At 52.3% G+C, this 16,825-nt stretch overlaps 1 protein-coding gene across 2 annotated transcripts in view; it reads left to right on the forward strand.

Moving 5' to 3' along the window:
- IGSF3 (immunoglobulin superfamily member 3) overlaps positions 1–16,825 on the forward strand; it is a 101,353-nt gene that overhangs the window by 57,281 nt on the left and 27,247 nt on the right. The window contains exons 3-6 of one of the 2 annotated variants that reach the window (XM_068425178.1): positions 6,522–6,932; positions 7,784–8,173; positions 9,861–10,262; positions 13,768–14,172. In XM_068425178.1, coding sequence (XP_068281279.1) covers positions 6,522–6,932; positions 7,784–8,173; positions 9,861–10,262; positions 13,768–14,172 — 1,608 coding nt within the window. The remainder of the gene's footprint in view (positions 1–6,521; positions 6,933–7,783; positions 8,174–9,860; positions 10,263–13,767; positions 14,173–16,825) is intronic. The other variant, XM_068425179.1, reaches the window with a different exon arrangement.

A 16,825-nucleotide genomic window follows, 5' to 3' on the forward strand; every position in this document is an offset into this window, starting at 1 on the left:
CAGCCAGTCGTTAATATACCAACAAGGATACTATTGTAATCGGAGGATTTATTGCTGCTGCTGTGAAATAACTGCCATGCCATCTTACTTAACTCTTCAGCTCCCCTCTTGCCTTCTGCCAGCAGCTGAATCAGTAACCAACTGCCCTTTTAAAAAGCTGCAAGCATGCAAAGTGGGGATCTGGTGTTTTATTTTATTTTATTTTCCTGCTCTTACCACAGAACGTTGCAGTGATATAATTGCAGGTGACTGCAGTGCTTCACCCTGTATTTCTTGATTGTGCAGCAACTGAAAGTGACTTCATAGTTCAACTTCTCATTTAAAATAAGGCTTAGATATTTGCACAGAGACGAGAAGTATATTCTGACTGCTTTTCTTTAGACCACAGCGAAGTTCTGCTCACCCCTTCAGGAGCTTGAAGTGAATTCACTGACTAATTCAGAAAAGCGTATGACTTCTTTTTTAATTTAGTTAAACAATTAGTAGTCTTTTAGCTGCCTTTCATGTAAACCTGTCTTTAACAATCCTTATTTCTCAGTGCAGGTGGGGCTTTAACAAATGGAAGTAATGCCCAAACCAACCAGATTATTAACACTTGCTTTACGTTTTCCCCGTGGTACCAGGAGCCTGTTGCTGTGTGTTGGTAGGCAAGGAGGAGAAGAGGGAAAGTTTTTCATGGAAATCCCACACCCTCAGTCACAGTGAAAGTACGTCCTGGGGTGGTAGCTTTGCCTCCTCAAATTCTGTCCTCAGGTAGGACCTGGGGCGGTGGGAGAAACTTATAAGCAGCAACAAGAGGAACAAATCTTTCCTCTACCCGCCCCAGGCCACCTGCGAGTTTCTAGTTGGGACTTAAAAGTAAGGCAAGCAAAGGACACTGCCAGCAGCATGATCTGCTCGGTTTTGTCCGCTTGCCAAGGTCACATTTGAGGGTCTTCAGCGGTTTTGCAGCATAGCACAGCATGTGTTTTCCTCCATGCTGAAGGCATTGCATGAGCTTTTGATGGATGACGAGGAGCGGTGTGCTGCAGCAGGTATGGATCGGCATGTACAGCTAATTGCCAGGCACGAGGGCTTGAGAGGATTACATTGCTGATCTAGGTATCTTTCCTGCCTTATCACCACCCCCTTCCTCCTGCCACACGCATGGACACGCATTTGGATCGTGTAAGGAATGGAAATCAATGGTGTGGGGGAAGGATATAAGGAGCGTGGCTCCCTGAGAGCTTGCAGTGGCTGGGAGAGGACAAGTCCCTTCCAGCTGTTTCTGTGGCATCGGGGTGGCTCTGGTGGCAGACCCTCCCTCCCTCCCTGGGATGGCATCGATGGCCACAGGAGGTTTAGCTCATCGCAGAGAGTAAAAACAAAACGCTGTGTCCCCACACCTCACGCTCCCGCCCGCGTTGCTGTTTGTGGTGCCGTGCGGTGCCTGCCAGCGCTCACCTCTGGACTGGTGGCACTGGCATTGCTGTTCCTCTTGAGCAGCTTGTTTCTGCCTCGCATGCACAACCAGAGGGGCTGGGGAAGGACATTTGTGCCGCTGAGCTGGGATCCCTGCGGGGAAACAAGATGTCACGGGGCAGATGGAAACATAACTCTCGCACTAATTCCCTGCAAAATCCAGAGCAGTATTTCTCAGCCAGAAGCAGCTCCCTAGGAGTAGGGAGTACATGTATTTGTTCTGCCTAAATAGCTCACATCTGACACTTGGCAAGCTTAGCTCTGTCCAGATAGTATGAAGTGGGCAGTTGGGGACACAAGATAGCACGATACGGTGGTAAAAGCTATAATGAAATCCAAGGGAAGAAGAGGCTGCTGGGTTTTACTTGTCCTACAGTGGCCCTGAGATGGTCCCACTGTGCTGGGTAGCCTGTGTAAGTTGCTTTACTCCTGAAGAGCCTCTAGCGTAAGGCTGCTTGTGGTGCTAAGTGATTTTCATAGTGTTGTTTTACCAGCTCGAGCTAGGGAGCCTCTGGCTCCCAACCTGTCACTCCTACTGAATCGCTTAATGAGGAAACAGCATCTCAGGCAGGTTTGTTGCCTTGCCTGCAAGTAGATTAAATATTGGTAGCTCTCTGGTTTGTGTCTGGCACATAAAAGCTTTGATAGCCTATGCCTTGGAGGTGGTTGGGGTTTTGGGTACCCAAGGACAAACCAGAGCCAGCCTGGGGAAAAGGGAGACGGTGGGTTGTCTTTGTCCACCTGAGGCAGAGTTCAGCACGGCGCTGGGAGCTGCTGGAAAGGGAGCTGGTCCTGGGGCTTGGAGGAGAGCGTGTTGAGGTGCGCACCAAGTCCAGACCCAGGAACTCCAGTCTCTGCTCCCCAGTTGTTCTCTGGGAAACTGTAAGCCAATTCCTTCTCCTAAAGTTAGCCTTAATTAGCTCACCAAGTGTTCATTGATTGCACGTTATTGAGGTGTGTGCATTTGAGGTGGGTTTGTCTGGAGCTGTGTGTGCAGGCTTCCTGAGAAGGGATGCCTATGGGCACCACCCTGGGGGAGAGGGGAGCATCTCTGGGCTCTGTCCTCCTCTGTCCTGGCCGAAGGGCCCTGGGACTCTCCCTGGCTGGGTCCCTGACACCCTCTAGTGGCAATATTTACATTTAATATTTCAGGAGCTTTCAAAACTTGGCAGGGGTTGTGAGCACCCTGTGCTTAGCAGCCCACCCACCGCCGACTACCTATCCCAGTGCCCTCTTCAATAACCTGTGGCTTGAGGACTGATAGGAAATGCTCTATTTCTTGCTTTTTTTTCAGTGCTGTAAGTACAAGATCAGTGCTGTCAGCTGTGGCCAGACTCAGCAGACTGGCTCAGGGATGGCAGTAGTGCAATAGGTTTGCTCCCGGGAAGTGCTTTTCAGCCACTCATCTCCCTGTCCAGCCACTTGCTGCCAAACCTAACCTTGATGCTGGAGAGAAGGGAGCTCTGCTGGCACCTCCAGAGGGTCATGACAGCTGCAGGGGTGCACTTGTGTTGGGGCACAAGGAGGAGGCAAGGGTGGACACTGGGAGAAGTGCAAGGCAGGATGCCTGGATGGCATGTTGAAAACAGGGGAGAAATAGGCAGGAGCTAGGTGAGAGAGAGCGGGCAAGAGGATGTGTCCTGCAGCATCCATCTCAGCTCTGATTCAGGTGTGGCCCCGCTCCCCTTCACACAGCAATGACTCTCATCTAAGCTTACCCTTGCTTTCAAGTGGAGCTCAGCTGGCAGAGTGCCCCCAGAAACCCTGGTGCTTCCCATGGTGGCAGCTGGGCAGCGTGATGGCTGGCAGCAGGGCCAGGGCTCCTGGGTGAACACCATGCAAAGAGTTAGTCGTGTCCTGATACACAAGCTGATGTCTTTGAAGCCTGAACAGGGCAACTAGCTTGGGAGGAACTTCTCATCTGATAACGCACCTCCCTGCATGTGCCGTCATGCCCTGGAGAGCACCTTCACAGCATTCCCTGCTTGCTTTTCTTTCCATTACTTCCAGGCCTGATCTGCTCCAGCGTGCTGGGCTAAGCCGTGCCTGTAGCCCTCTTGTCGGCACAGGCCGGCGAGGTCTGTGCCTTGGGGTAGTGCGTGAGCCCCAGCAGACCTGTGGCCCTGCTGCGGGAGTCCCCGGTGCTCCACAGCACTCAGAATGAGATGCTCGTCAGGCTTCTGAAATGAGCTGTGATCTGCCGCGTTCGGCTGCCTCTTGAGAACAGCGTTTTCCCCTTTCTCCTACATGCTTCCCCCAACCCCAGGCCTGGTACCCGAGGTGCATCTTGCAGTGTAACTAAAAAAGTTGTTTGTGCATCGCTGGCCAAGCGCGAGAGCGGTGGTGCGAAGCGCAGAGCCTTCCCACCAGCCTGGCCAGCTCGGGGCTCTTGTCTGTCCCTCCCAACATCTGATCCTTTGGAAACTGGGCTTTCATTTAGCAAGTGGGTCTCTAGTCCTCCTGGCTAGGAAGGTGACACTGACTGAACGTGTCCTGATGCTGGGCTCATTCAAGACGATGGCCTCAAGGCTGCATGCAACCCAAAAAGTCTTACCAATTCCTCTAACTGGAAGTTCTGGTTGGCCTTTTTAACCAAAAGAGCAGGAGGAATGCAGCACAGCATGTCAGGCGTTACCACGGTTAAATTACACCCTTCAACAGCACACCGACGCCGCTGCCTCCTCGTTTTTCTCTGGGAAGGCGTTTTGCAATAGCTTGCCCACATGGTGTGAAACATGCTAACCCTCCAGCTGGGTTATGGCCTGGAAATACGAGGTCACGGTTCCAGCTGGTGAAATGGTGCCTGTGCCAGCCTCTAACCTGCTTGGGGAACTGCGTGGCAAGCGCTTGCTTGAGACCCGGCCTTCAGACAGGCTTCTAGGCGTTACCTCCAGGGAGCAGGCTGCTGAGCAGGGCTGGGGGGCACATAGGCACCCGGTGGGATACCCAGGGCTCTCAAATTGAGGGAAGGAGGATGAGCAGGTTTTCTTCACGGACACCCGCTTTCACCCCATAAGCTGTCGTGTGGAGGGCGGTGTAAGCAAGGAGCTCTGCCTTTGAAGCAACTCAGCAGGAAAGGGAACTCCAGCAAGATGATGATCAGGTTTAATTTATTTAAATAACATAAGAAAAGTTGTAAGAGCCCACGGCTGGAGGGCAAAGAGAACGGAGCTGCGCAGCTCTGGAAATTATTCAGGAAGGTTTGAAATGAGAAATTTAAATCTCATCGTGCAGGCAGCGTGAACCAGCAAGGTTAGCTGCCGCTGTCACTGCGGCTTTGCTGGGAGTTGGAGGGAAGGGCGAAAGGTGAAGCAATGTGGGCTCCTGGCTGCGGTCTGCCAGAGGCTAGGGCGATGGGCAGGGGACGGGGGCCCTGGCGAGGAAGGTGAGGGGAAGGGAGGGAGGAGATGTGGCTGCAGGGACAGGCGCAATGGCCTGCCATGTAAATGGCCTTACCAGGTACTTTCCCTGTCAGGGACAGTAAATTCCCTAGGTAGTGAATGTGTGGTGAAAGCAAATGCTCCCATCCGGGCTGAATGTGGGGAGATTTCCCTCATTTACTCTATCTCGTGGCTTGCTTTCTTTCCCCTCTTCTGCTTTTGTCTTTTCTGCCATAAATAATCCCAGTGGTTGTCTTCACTGCAGCTCATTGCTTTCTGTAGCCGTGCCTGAACGAAACAGATGCAGCTTTCAGCAGCTCAGCTAATTTCATCAAACCTTCCAGTGCTGTCAATGAAACTGAACTGAGATATGTTAATTATATTCCACCGGTACACAGCGAAACTGTGGGCATTAGCAGGCTCACTAACGCTGCCTTGTCTGCAGAGCTGGGGAGAAGGTTTGCATTCTTCTCTCCGTGTGATATTTCTTGAGCCAACAAAGTCAAGAAAGACTTAGGAAAGTCTTGTCTTCTGGTGGTAGAACCTCTTGCTAAAATTAAGATGCTTGCTAAAACAAAGCAGGGCTGGGGGGCTGCAATTTCTTTTTCATCCTGATTGTAGTGGCTGTGCTTCCTTTCCTCCAGTTATCAACTGGAAAAGTAGCCAGCAGTTTTATTAGAAGTGGGAGTCGGCCTCTTCTCCTGGGCAACTAGCGATAGGACAAGAGGACACAGCCTTAAGCTTCACCAGGGGAGGTTCAGGTTGGACATTAGGAAGAATTTCTTTTCAGAAAGGGTTATTAGCCATTGGAAGGGGCTGCCCAGGGAGGTGGTGGAGTCACCACCTCTGGATGTGTTTAAGAAAAGACTGGACATGGCACTTAGTGCCATGGTCTAGTTGACAGGGTGGTGTCAGGGCAATGGTTGGACTCGATGATCCCAGAGGTCTCTTCCAACCTGTTTGATTCTGTGATTCTGTGTGATTCTGTGATTACCAAGTGCCTTGACATGGCTGTGTCCCAGGAGTGGGCATGGGGCAGGCTGCAATGGCATTGCTGCCCTCAGAGGAGCCACTTGCCTCCGAATGCAGAAACCCCTTCGTTTGGCCTGAGGGGGTCATTAAAACATGAAACGATCGATATAAACAAAGGAGAGGGGGATTGGATCTCTTGACTTTTGTATGAGAGAAAATGAAAGGAACTAACTAAGTTTAGCTTGGCCCCACCCGTGACGTAGGGGCGAAGGCCGTGCCAGGGCTAAGGAGTGGCTGAAGGCTGTGGGCAGGAGGGGGGTCATGAAGCATGCTGGGGGGCACACGATGAAGGGGAGGCTGCCCGTGACAAAATGCCTCGATGGGAAGTGGACGGACTAAGCTGTGCTGCTCTGCAGCGTGCTGGAAAATGCTGTGCAGTCGTTGGGGCCATTGAGCAGGAATTTAAGGACAGCACTGGAGTATGTGCTGCAGGCTGTGGTCTTTCCCAGCCAAGGGCTTTGGGGACGATTCTCCTCTTTTTTGGGGGATAGATGTGAGCCAAAAGGGCTTTGCTAAATACTTAATGATTAGTTACAACCACAAAAAGAAGCCTCTCCCCTTCTCTCCTTGAACACATCTGGGCTTTAGACTCGGGGTTTCGGTGTTGCTAACTCTTGGGCTGTGTTTCCACATCCCCCTTTGCTGCAGTGATCCCCGACTCGCTGCGAGTGACGGCGGTCCCGCAGACGCTGAACAAAGTGGAGCACGACTCCCTGGAGCTGAAGTGCGAGGTGTCCAAGAGCACAGCCCAGCACAGCCACGTCTCCATCGCCTGGTACCGGCAGCGAGGCAGCGAGGCGCCCGTGGAGGTCATCTCCCTCAGCCGCGACTTCGTCCTGCGGGCCGGCAGCACCTACGCCCAGCGGCAGGCCACGGGGGACATTCGCTTGGACAAAGTGGGGGAGACCACCTCAAAGCTCACCATCTACAACCTCCACCCATCGGATCAGGGCGAGTTTTACTGCGAGGCAGCAGAGTGGATCCAGGACCCAGACAAGTCTTGGTATGCCATGACCCGCAAGCGTTCCCAGGGTGCCATCATCAACGTGCAAGCCACCGGTCAGTGTCTCCTCTGCCTTTTCTTGCTCAGCTGGGTGGTGGGAGGAGGTAGAAAATGGGGCTCCGCCTTGTTAGGTGGCTGGGGCTTGGCTCCCTGCTTTGCCATGTGCCCCGTTCAGCAGGCTACTGGCAGGATGAAGGAGAGGCCAAGTGCTGCCACCAGACAGGGCAGATGTCAGCAAATAGCAACCAGGGGACACTGGGGCAGCAAGGGGGCTTGGGCGGCAGCCTCTGTCTCCTGACATGGCCAGCAATCTGGGGTTGACACAGGACCTAAAACATACATCTTAAGCCCTTGGTGCTAGCACAGGCAATGAAAATTTTGGTGAGTGAGAAGAGTGACACAGCAGAAAATAAACAGAAAACTTCCAGCAAGCACTTCTATATTGCATGAGCTCCATTTGCAAGTCAAAATCCTTCTCCCAGCCCATAGCACGGGTTCCTGCTGAGGACTGAAAGACCCAACGGAGCTCTTTCTTCCTCACTGATATCCCCAAAGGCCCTGCCTCTCGACCCCGGCTGAGCAGGGTGCGCGTAGGACTAGGCTCCAGCTTGCATCCCGCAGTGCCACTGGATGCTGGTGTCACAGCAGAGCTGTTCCCAGCAGTAACGGCTGGGGAAGCCTTGCAGCTCTTGCATGCTGGGCAGCAAGCTGCCTCTCCTGCAGCACGGCTGATCTGGGCTCTCACAGCAAAAGCAAGCCCCTCGCCACTCCACCTGTGTGGATGCACGTGTCTGAGGGATGCTGACTACACACAGAGTGGCACGTTTTGTGTGTGTAGTACACGAGGTGTGCTGGCTGTCCCGGTGAGCTTTTCCACGCTGACGTGAGTTGGTCTGTCTCTCCCCAGATAAGGAGTTCAGTGTCCGGCTGGAGACGGAGAAGCGGACGTACATCGTGGGTGAGCCAGTGGAGTTCCGATGCATCCTGGAGGCACAGAACATTCCTGACCGCTACTTCTCCATCTCCTGGGCCTTCAACAGTTCCCTCATTGCCAGCCTGGGGCCCAACGCTGTGCCAGTGCTCAACAATGAGTTTGCCCAGCGTGAGGCCTTGGGCCAGCTCAAAGTAGCCAAAGAGAGCGACAGTGTTTTTGTGCTGAAGATCTACCGCCTCCGCCTTGAGGACAGTGGCAAGTACAACTGCCGGGTGACTGAGCGGGAGAAGACTGTGACAGGGGACTTCATCGACAAGGAGAGCAAGCGGCCAAAGAACATCCCCATCACTGTCCTGCCGCTCAGTAAGTAGAGACTTCTCCATCCCCTCCTGGGGCCATTGCTCTACTGGGCAGCTAGCTGGTGAGGCCATGATGTGCCTGGACTTCGGTGGTGGGGAAGAGGGAGGGGATAAGAGTGCATGCTGTGGAGGCTTGAAATCCCAGCTGGCAAGATCTTTTTTTTAATGGGTAGAGGATGATAGAGGAGGGGGTATATGTGTCAGGTTCATACATGGGGAAGCATGCCCCCACCTTGGTAATGGCCCCAAGCTGGCAGTTTTGGCCTTGAGCTGGAGGTGTGTGAGACAGCCTCTGACTTGCTCCTCACACCTCCCTCCTCACCTTGCTCTGCAGGGAGCTGGGTGCTCTAAAGTACTCAGCAGGCGTAATGGGGGAGACTGGCTTGGCCCTGGTTTATCCTAAGAGCTGCTAGGTTCCTGCAGGCCATTCAGTGGCTGTTGTTCAGCTGTCTTGCAAGACAGCTGTACAGGGAGAAACCAGGGTTCATGTGCTCCTCAAGCCCTGGTTTGCTCTTCAGCATGGAGCTCTGTCGTGGTCGCTGTGTGTCTGCCAACCCTGTTGAAAACAACCCTGCCACAGGTTTGCCTGAATGCCTTTTATGCTTGTCAGACAAACGTGATAAATACAGAAATAACGGGGTGAGAGGAGAGGATCCACTGGCTTGTTCCTTGTTTTGCTCTCTGAAACTCAGGGAGCTGTGGCATGATGAACCATGCACATGTTGCCCAGGCTACCCTAGCAGTGGGCTTTGGCCAAGCAGAGAGTAGCTGCAAGAGGATTTTGTGCGATGTTTGTTTCCTATCTCTTAGGTTTGTAAGGAAATGCAGCCTTTCCTCTAGCTTTTTTTCCCTTCTCATTTCTCCAAAATCAACTATTTCTTTTTTCTCCTACCAATATTTGGTCTCATTTGTTTGGCTTTGAAAATTACTCTAGCTAGAAATCCTGCACTGGACAAATGTCGAAAGTACTTCTAGGCACAGCCGCCTTTCAGACAGATTTCTTTCTTGCCATTTGATAAATCACCAGCTCTAGGAACAAATGTGATGATTTTTCAAGGGTGTTAAGTGTCCATAACTCCAAGGGAAGACAACAGGAGTAATCAGCACTCAGTATCTCTGAAAAACCAGCCGTAAAGCCTTAACATCTCTGGGGAGCTCAGGATGCCAGGTTGTTTTGATGTTAGCAAACACTGATGGCTACTTCTAGTGTCACTAGCGATGGGAGTTTGGGAGAGCTTCTCCCAAAAGGTGTTGTAGGAATGGACGTGGCAAGATGGTGATCAGGATGACGTGAATTGAAAAGACCAGGCAGCTGGAAGCTTTTTTTTTGGCAGAGCCGGTTGCATGAGGTCCATGTTGTAGCAACACAAATTCCCTCAAGTTTTACTGAGATCCCATCCTGGACCTGCGACCAGAAGATGCAGCAATGTCTCGTGAGCCATAGACAGAGAGATTTCTCCCAGCTTTGACCTACACCTGCTTTGAGTGTGCAAGTCACCAGGAGCAGCTCGCTGCCCACCAGCTGTTTTTGGATGTGGTCACGCATGAGGTTAAGCCGTGCCTGGACCCAAATGCGTGGGCAGTTTCCTGCACCTGGTAGAAAGCCTCTCTGGCCAGCAGCGTCTTTCTTGCAGACCGAGAAGTGGTGAGTGTGTATCATCTCCCCTGTGTGTATGCGTTTCTCTCCTTAGAGACCAGCATCTCCTTGGAGATTATCAACAATGCCAGCAATGTCTTGGAGGGGGAGAGCCTGCGCTTTGGCTGCAACGTGCGCTCGGGCTTTGGGCCCCAAAGCCGCCTCTCCGTCGCCTGGCAGCTGGTGGACAAGCTGAACCGCCGCAGCGAAATTGTGCGTCTGGATCGGGAGGGCACCCTGCAGCCAGGCCCCTCGTACGCTGAGCGCAGCAGCTACGGGGGCATCCAGGTGGAGCAGGTCCGGCCCGGCTCCTTCACCCTGGAGATCTTCAACAGCATCAAAGCGGACGAGGGCCACTATGAATGCCGGGTGGCCGAGTGGACACGGACGCTGGATGGGGAGTGGCAGATGGTTGGGGAGCGGCACGCAGGCACCCCGGTGTCCATCACTGCTCTGGGTGAGTACTCGAGGCGTGGTGGCCATGGGGGTGTGCTCCCTGCATGCCCATACCCCCTAGAAGGTCACCTGCGAATAACTGGGGCTGCTCTTGGCACTCCTGCCCTTTCTTGCTGGCAAAATGGAGGTACCCAGCAGCCCACCCACAGCTCCCACTAGGTTGGTGCAAAATGTCTGCATGCCCCATTGTGTGTAGGGGCAAAGTCTGAGGGATGGCTGTGGCAGGAGCAAAGCAGGGGGTGGCTAAGGAGAAGGGCAGCGCTTCCAGTGTCCTTCCAAGGAGAGAAGCTGCCAGTCCCATAACTTGTCCCCCCAACACTGGAGCTGGGGTATGGGCAGTGCAGTGGTGGTGCTCCATCGGCAGCCCGTGAGCATCAAAGTCTCCTTGTCTGCTCTGGGTAAACCTCACCTCTACGCGCCAGACGGAAGAGCAAAACCCTGGGCATCTGTTGGCCTGGCCACCAGAAACGACGAGCATCTCTGACAGCATCCGAAGCCTGCAGAAGACATGGGTCAGGAATGTTCCTCACTGCCTCTGCAAGGAGGCACTGAGCTGCTGGCCTGGAACCACAACGTTGTCCATGACCAAGCCGAACTAGGACCTGGGATCATTGCAGCTGGCACTGTGCTCTGCCAAAGAGCTCCTCCATTTCAAACATGGTGAAACCACATCAGTTTAGGAGAGGGCAGGTAGGGCATTAGGGATTTTGCGTGGATTGTGCATTACTTTGGTCCTGCTCAGGCCTTGCTATATTAAGTCCTGGACTAGTTTCCAAAGTGCTTTGCAGGAGGCTGAAGAAGGGATGACTGCTCCTATGAAGCCACTGATCTGCAGAATGCCTGGGCTATAAACGATCAGGGAGCTCTACTGAAAGGTCGAGATAGGAATTTTTGGGGTGGTTTGTTTTTTTTTTTTTGGTTCTCTGCAGTATTAATCTTAAGCTTTGGCAAGATGTGTGAGAGACCAGACTTCAAATTTGTATTGTATTCTGATTAAAATCTTGCTTTGTTCCTCCTTTCCTCCCCTTCACTTTTGACCTTCTTCCAGAGGCTGTTCTGTCTGGAGCTAGAAATCTTTTCTATATAGCTTCCAAAAGCAGGTAGGGACATTAGTTTGTAAAGAACTAAAGGTGGATTCTCATCAACGGTGTCTTCCTCATGAGGTCAGCAGCTTTTGGCCTGTTCTAAGTCCAGGTATCGGCCCTTCTCTTTACTCTGCCACTTGTAGAAGTGTTGAGATTAAGTGTTGAGATTTTAAAAGGTATCACCACTTTTACTCTTGTTAAAATTTAAGATGCTCGGAATTGCCCAGCAGGCAGTTCCAGAAGATGTGATGGAAAGGTAGTTGTCCCTCCTCCTCTGCTCCTTGTCCCAGAGAAATCACCGGCTGTTGAACATGTTCTGTCAAGTCCTAAGAAATTCCTAGGTCCTCTTCCTATAACCAGCAAAGCTCAAGTAGCTCATGCAAATTTAGTGGAGAAAATATTAAGTATTGTTTCATTGCTGCCGAATCTGATATGTTTTGTTCAGCGTAATGTTTTTGAAGTGTCCTGAGAAACTCAAATGGAAGGTCCCAAGGAAGAGCAAGAGAGGTTTATGGCTACGGAAATTGCTAGTAAAAAAAAAAATGTAGTAAATTTAGTGACAGTCACATTTCAAGTTAAGGTCTAATCGTTTGCCAGTCTGCCAGGGTAAGAAACTCTTTAGCTGAACCAGCACAGATGATGTTCAAACCCATAAATCTATCTACAGGATGGCTCAGAAGCAATAGCCTGAAGAGAGATGTGCTGTCGGATGAGACCAGATGTCCCTGAACTTCTGAGGATGTTGAGTGCCTGGCAGGGACTTCAGTCCCTGGCTGACTGGGGAGGGAGGGGCAGGCAGGGTGGGGAGGAGGCTGCTGTATTCTTGTAGGGAGGTCTTGCAGAGAACCTGGCTGCTTTTATGCGTGGCTTCTCTCCTTTTGTACCAAGTCCCGAAGGAAGAAGGGCCTTTGTGTGTTAACCTAAGTGCGATGAGCATGTTGGTTTGAGTTGAGGACCTCAGGAACACACCTGGCTTTCACACGGCAGTCGGGAGAAGTCTCTTCATGAAGCTTCCTTGCCCGGGCCAAATGGAGATTAAACTTTAGGAAGTCAGCTGGTCTTGGTGAAATAAGTTGGCTTTCTAGGGCCATCACTGGCTCAGCGGTGTGATGAGCTGGGCCCAGTAACACACTTGCTGGGGCAGGAGGGCTGCTGCAGGGTCTGAAGGTAAAGGGCTTACGTGGGGATGAGATGCAGCAGTCCTGCCGGGGAGACAGCACGGGTCTCGCTCTCCCCTCCTGGGTAATCACTGAACATATTGCAAGAGGCTTTAATCCCAAAGATTGACCTGTTTTCTCAGTAATTACACATCCCGGAGCTCTAGCATGGTGATGCCGGGGGGCTGCAGAGGCACTTGCTGGAAGCGTGCAGACACGGCAGTGTCCGTGCCGTGGCCAGTGTGGCCCGTGGCAGCAGCTCTGTGGGTTGCGGTGAACTCCTGGCTCATCTCTTGAACGATAATTTCAAGCTGGTGGCGGGCTGAAGCTCTGTGCTGATCCAGAAGACGTTCCTGTTTCTACTGGGCACTGGCTGGGCTCTCCCCTGCGGCGGTGGCTGTGCTGGGTGCTGGGATGGAAGTGATTGGAAGAGAAGAAAATATTTTCTCTCTGCAGCTCAGAACAACTGAGCAACGGAAATGCCCTGACCCAAAATGTAAGCCAGTTGACTGGGAATATGTTAACTTCAAATTACAAATAGAACGCTGATTTTAAACTCCCCTGAACCAACAAAGTGCTGGGGGTAGATGAGTAGATGTGGAGTGGTGCACGTGTGATGATAACTGCATAAAGCCGTCCCGGAGCTGTGATCTGGAAGAGAACAAAAGCCGTGCTGGGTGAAGAACAGGAGCAACCAGCTTCTCTCTCAGTTGCCTCCACCCTGGGATTTTGTAACCGCTGCCACCTCTCTGATGCATGAGTGAAGGCTCCTACTTCTCGCTTTCCTCATCTTTCCTTCCCCTGCAGCAACCAGCTGCAGACATGGGGTGGGGGACAGGGTGGGGACCCCCTGCCCAAGCGGTGGATGTGAATTGCGGGGTCTGTGAGCAGTCAGGCTGGTGCCGGGTAGCTGCTCTGCCTGGTGCTTCTCCCTTGCTGCTGCATTTCATACGGGGCTTTGGCAGCGTGCAGAGGCTGGCTGCTCGCCCTCCGGGTCTCGGGGGGGTCTCGCTCCTCTGAGCAGAAATAGAGCGTGATCCTGCAGCCAGGGCTCATGCAGGTGGTCACCACTGTGCAGGCACTTAAGTGTGTTTTTGCCGCTGCTTTTCGTGCCACTTTGCAATTGCAAACGAGCAGCCAACACAACGTGAGTGGCTGATGATTCCAAGCCCCTGACCGGCTGACCACGCTGTAGCTTTTGCATGCTAACAGCAGGGCCTTGCTAGGCAGGTGTCTCTCAAAGCCCTTTTCTCTCTCTCCACAGAGGCCGGCTTTGCTGTCACAGCCATCTCCCGCACCCCCGGGGTGACCTACAACGAGTCCTTCGATCTCCAGTGCATCATCAAGCCCCACTACCCGTCGTGGGTACCGGTGTCGGTGACGTGGCGTTTCCAGCCGGCGGGCAGCACCGAGTTTCACGACCTGGTCACCTTCACACGTGACGGTGGGGTCCAGTGGGGTGACAGGTACGTGGGTTTCCGGACCCGCACCGCCATCGAGAAGGCTGAGTCCAGCAACAACGTGCGCCTGAGCATCAGCAGGGCCAGCGACACGGAGGCCGGCAAGTACCAGTGCGTGGCTGAGCTCTGGAGGAAGAACTACAACAGCAGCTGGACGCGGCTGGTGGACAGGACCTCCAACCTCCTGGAAATCAGGGTCCTGCGGCCGGGTGAGTGCAGATGTGTTGGAGCTCCCATATCCACATCTGGGGAGCTGGGTCCTCTCTTTGCTCCTCGTGTGCTGTTCATGGGGTTTTCTTCTGGGAGGCGAGGTGACTGCAGCTTGTTCCAGTCTCTGGGCTGTTCTTGTGAGACAGAGGTGGCTTTCAGGTTGCCACCTCCATTCATCAGAGCAGACTAACCTGGGGAACAGAGGAGAGGGACAGGGCAAACAGGATCAAAGAGAGACATGCTTCCACCAAAGCCTGCACGTGCATATGTGCCATAGGTGAGGTGCTGCAGCTCTTGTCTAGTAACTGGCTGCATCTCTCGCTCTGCTGGAGGCATCTTCAAAAGCAGCTAGTGATCAAAGAGACTGACTTTCATCCCCACCAGAAACTGAGCCCTTTCCAGCTGGAAGTTACCAAGGCTTTGGGTGCCCACACAGTGTGCAGCACCTAGGCAACAGACACCTGGCTTGTCAGGGAGAGTCAGAAAACCTTCAAGGTGCTTATGCTCCATGTACAGCCAATGGAGAGAGTTAGATGCCTTCTGTAGGCGTTATCACTTACATTTTCCTGGTGCCTTCTATTGTCCATGAAGGGTGCAAAGATGCATGGTCAGGGCAGCTCTGGGCCATCACTGAGCTGAATGGTTTATTGCTGTCTTGGCCTTAGGGCTGGAGTTGATGTTTGGAGTGAGGCTTTTACCACCTTTAAGACTCTTGGCTCAGGTCCTTGCAGGGACTTCCTTGCACTCCTTGCTCAGTCCTTGCACTCCTTCCTAGGGTCTGTCTTCTGGATTGAGTTTTGTGTTTTTCCCCTCAGTAGCCCTTTTCATACTCTCCTCCATCTTCCCAACCCTTAGCGTGACTTCGGAAAAGTCAGGGGATGCTGTGAGCTCCAGGCGCCTCATGAGCTCTCCATCCTCTTTCATCCCTCTCTCCTTCCTTGCCCTCATCTCCAGGTTAATCTTCTCCATTTATCTTGATTATCCTGCCTTGTAATACATGTTTTACTGCTCGCAAGGTCAGGTTGGTGATGTTCATCTATTTTAGCTTATTTCCCTAGGAAACAGCATGGACTGGATATGGTCCCTGGAGTAATACACTTCTTCATGTCACATCTCTGTGCACGCATGTGTGTGTGAGACAGAGAGAGAAAGATAAATCCTTGATAACAGCTTCCAGAAGAGAGCCTCTGTGTCACAGCTCAGGGTGGCCAGGAGGACATTTAAAGGACATTTATACTATGATCTAGCAGCTGGTTCATCTTTCCAGGAGCAGTAACCATCCAGTGATGCCTTAACAGAACAAGTCATGTAGGTCTCCGTGGTTTTTACCTCTCCCTATCTCCCTGCTGCTCAACAAACTACACTACACAAATCTTAGCTGTCAGTCCGATGAGCCTTGCATAATGTTTGTAGTTTTATGACCCACAAGAGGATGGAGGAGAAGAGGGGGGCTCCTCAGAGTGTCCCCAACACCATGGTTGCACTCTCTGTTTTGTTTCTGTGTCCCAGGCAGCCTCTGAGAGCGGGTGGTTGATGTCCTCCATGAATGCAGTGCTGGCAGTCGTACCAGTGACTGCTGTAGTTCTGTCTGGTTTTGCAGGCTGCAGAGGGTCGTGTTGTGTTGGTGCTGGGTCTTTGGCTGGATAATCTCCAGAGAGGAGTCAGGATGATGCGGGAGGCACCTTCCTCGGTCACCTCTGAATGAACATCCTAGTGCACCCACAGTCAGACCTGTGCTGATGAAGCTGATACTGGTTTTCAGATTAATATCCAGGTTTTCTTCTAAAGGGATCACTCAGGACTCCTGAACACCTGAGAGTGCTGTCAGTCTAAGTCTGTGGCTATGTAGTCACCTTAATATGACATAACTTCAGGCTGCTGTTGGATGTCTTAGTCCTAGCTTTCTCCTTTCCCTTGCCCACTCACTAGCCACGGGTTCCTGCCTTGACCCATAAGTTTGAAGTGAACTGTCTCCACTACTGATCCTCTAAGGGACACTGTAAAGAAGGCTTGTCTGGAGGTCTTTTGGCAAATCGAGCCAGCAGCATGTGTTTCCAGATAGTAAGTTAATGCTGGCTTTCTAGTTTCCTCTTAAACCCCTGCTCCCTGTTTGTCAGAGTGACCTTTCTCTTTGACAGGTTCCAGGTGCAGATGTGGCAGTCAATATATGTCAGCCTTTAAAGCGTGTTCAGGTGAGAAAGGTAAAATAGTGGCTGCCTGATGGCTTCATTAATCTCTTGGCTTGGTGAAATGCCACATCCTCAAGGGGCAGGGTGCTGGAGCTTCTCCTCGTGTGTCAGTGTGCTGTTTTGGTGCTCAGGCTGTCTCTCCTTGGCGCTCCTGCAGTGGATGGTGTTTGTAGTTGTCACCTGTGCCGAGTGGTGACTGCAGAGGTGGCAGCACTGGTTTTGAATTGCATATATTAACATGGCTGCGAAGTAATTTCACCTACGGCTGTCTCGTGGCCAACAGGTAATGCTGAGGAAATGTCAGCAGCTTGAAACACTCCAGTCCCTTCCTGCTCCCAGGAAGAAACAAGCAGTATTTGAGAAACGGAACGCATAGCTCCTGAAGGAGGGAGTGAACAAGACAGGCAATGGCAGCATTAACCCAGCTCTGAAGTGGAGGTCTGGAGGTGGGATGGCAGAAGTG

This window comes from Nyctibius grandis, chromosome 2 (assembly GCF_013368605.1).
Source record: "Nyctibius grandis isolate bNycGra1 chromosome 2, bNycGra1.pri, whole genome shotgun sequence".
Lineage (NCBI taxonomy): Eukaryota > Metazoa > Chordata > Aves > Nyctibiiformes > Nyctibiidae > Nyctibius > Nyctibius grandis.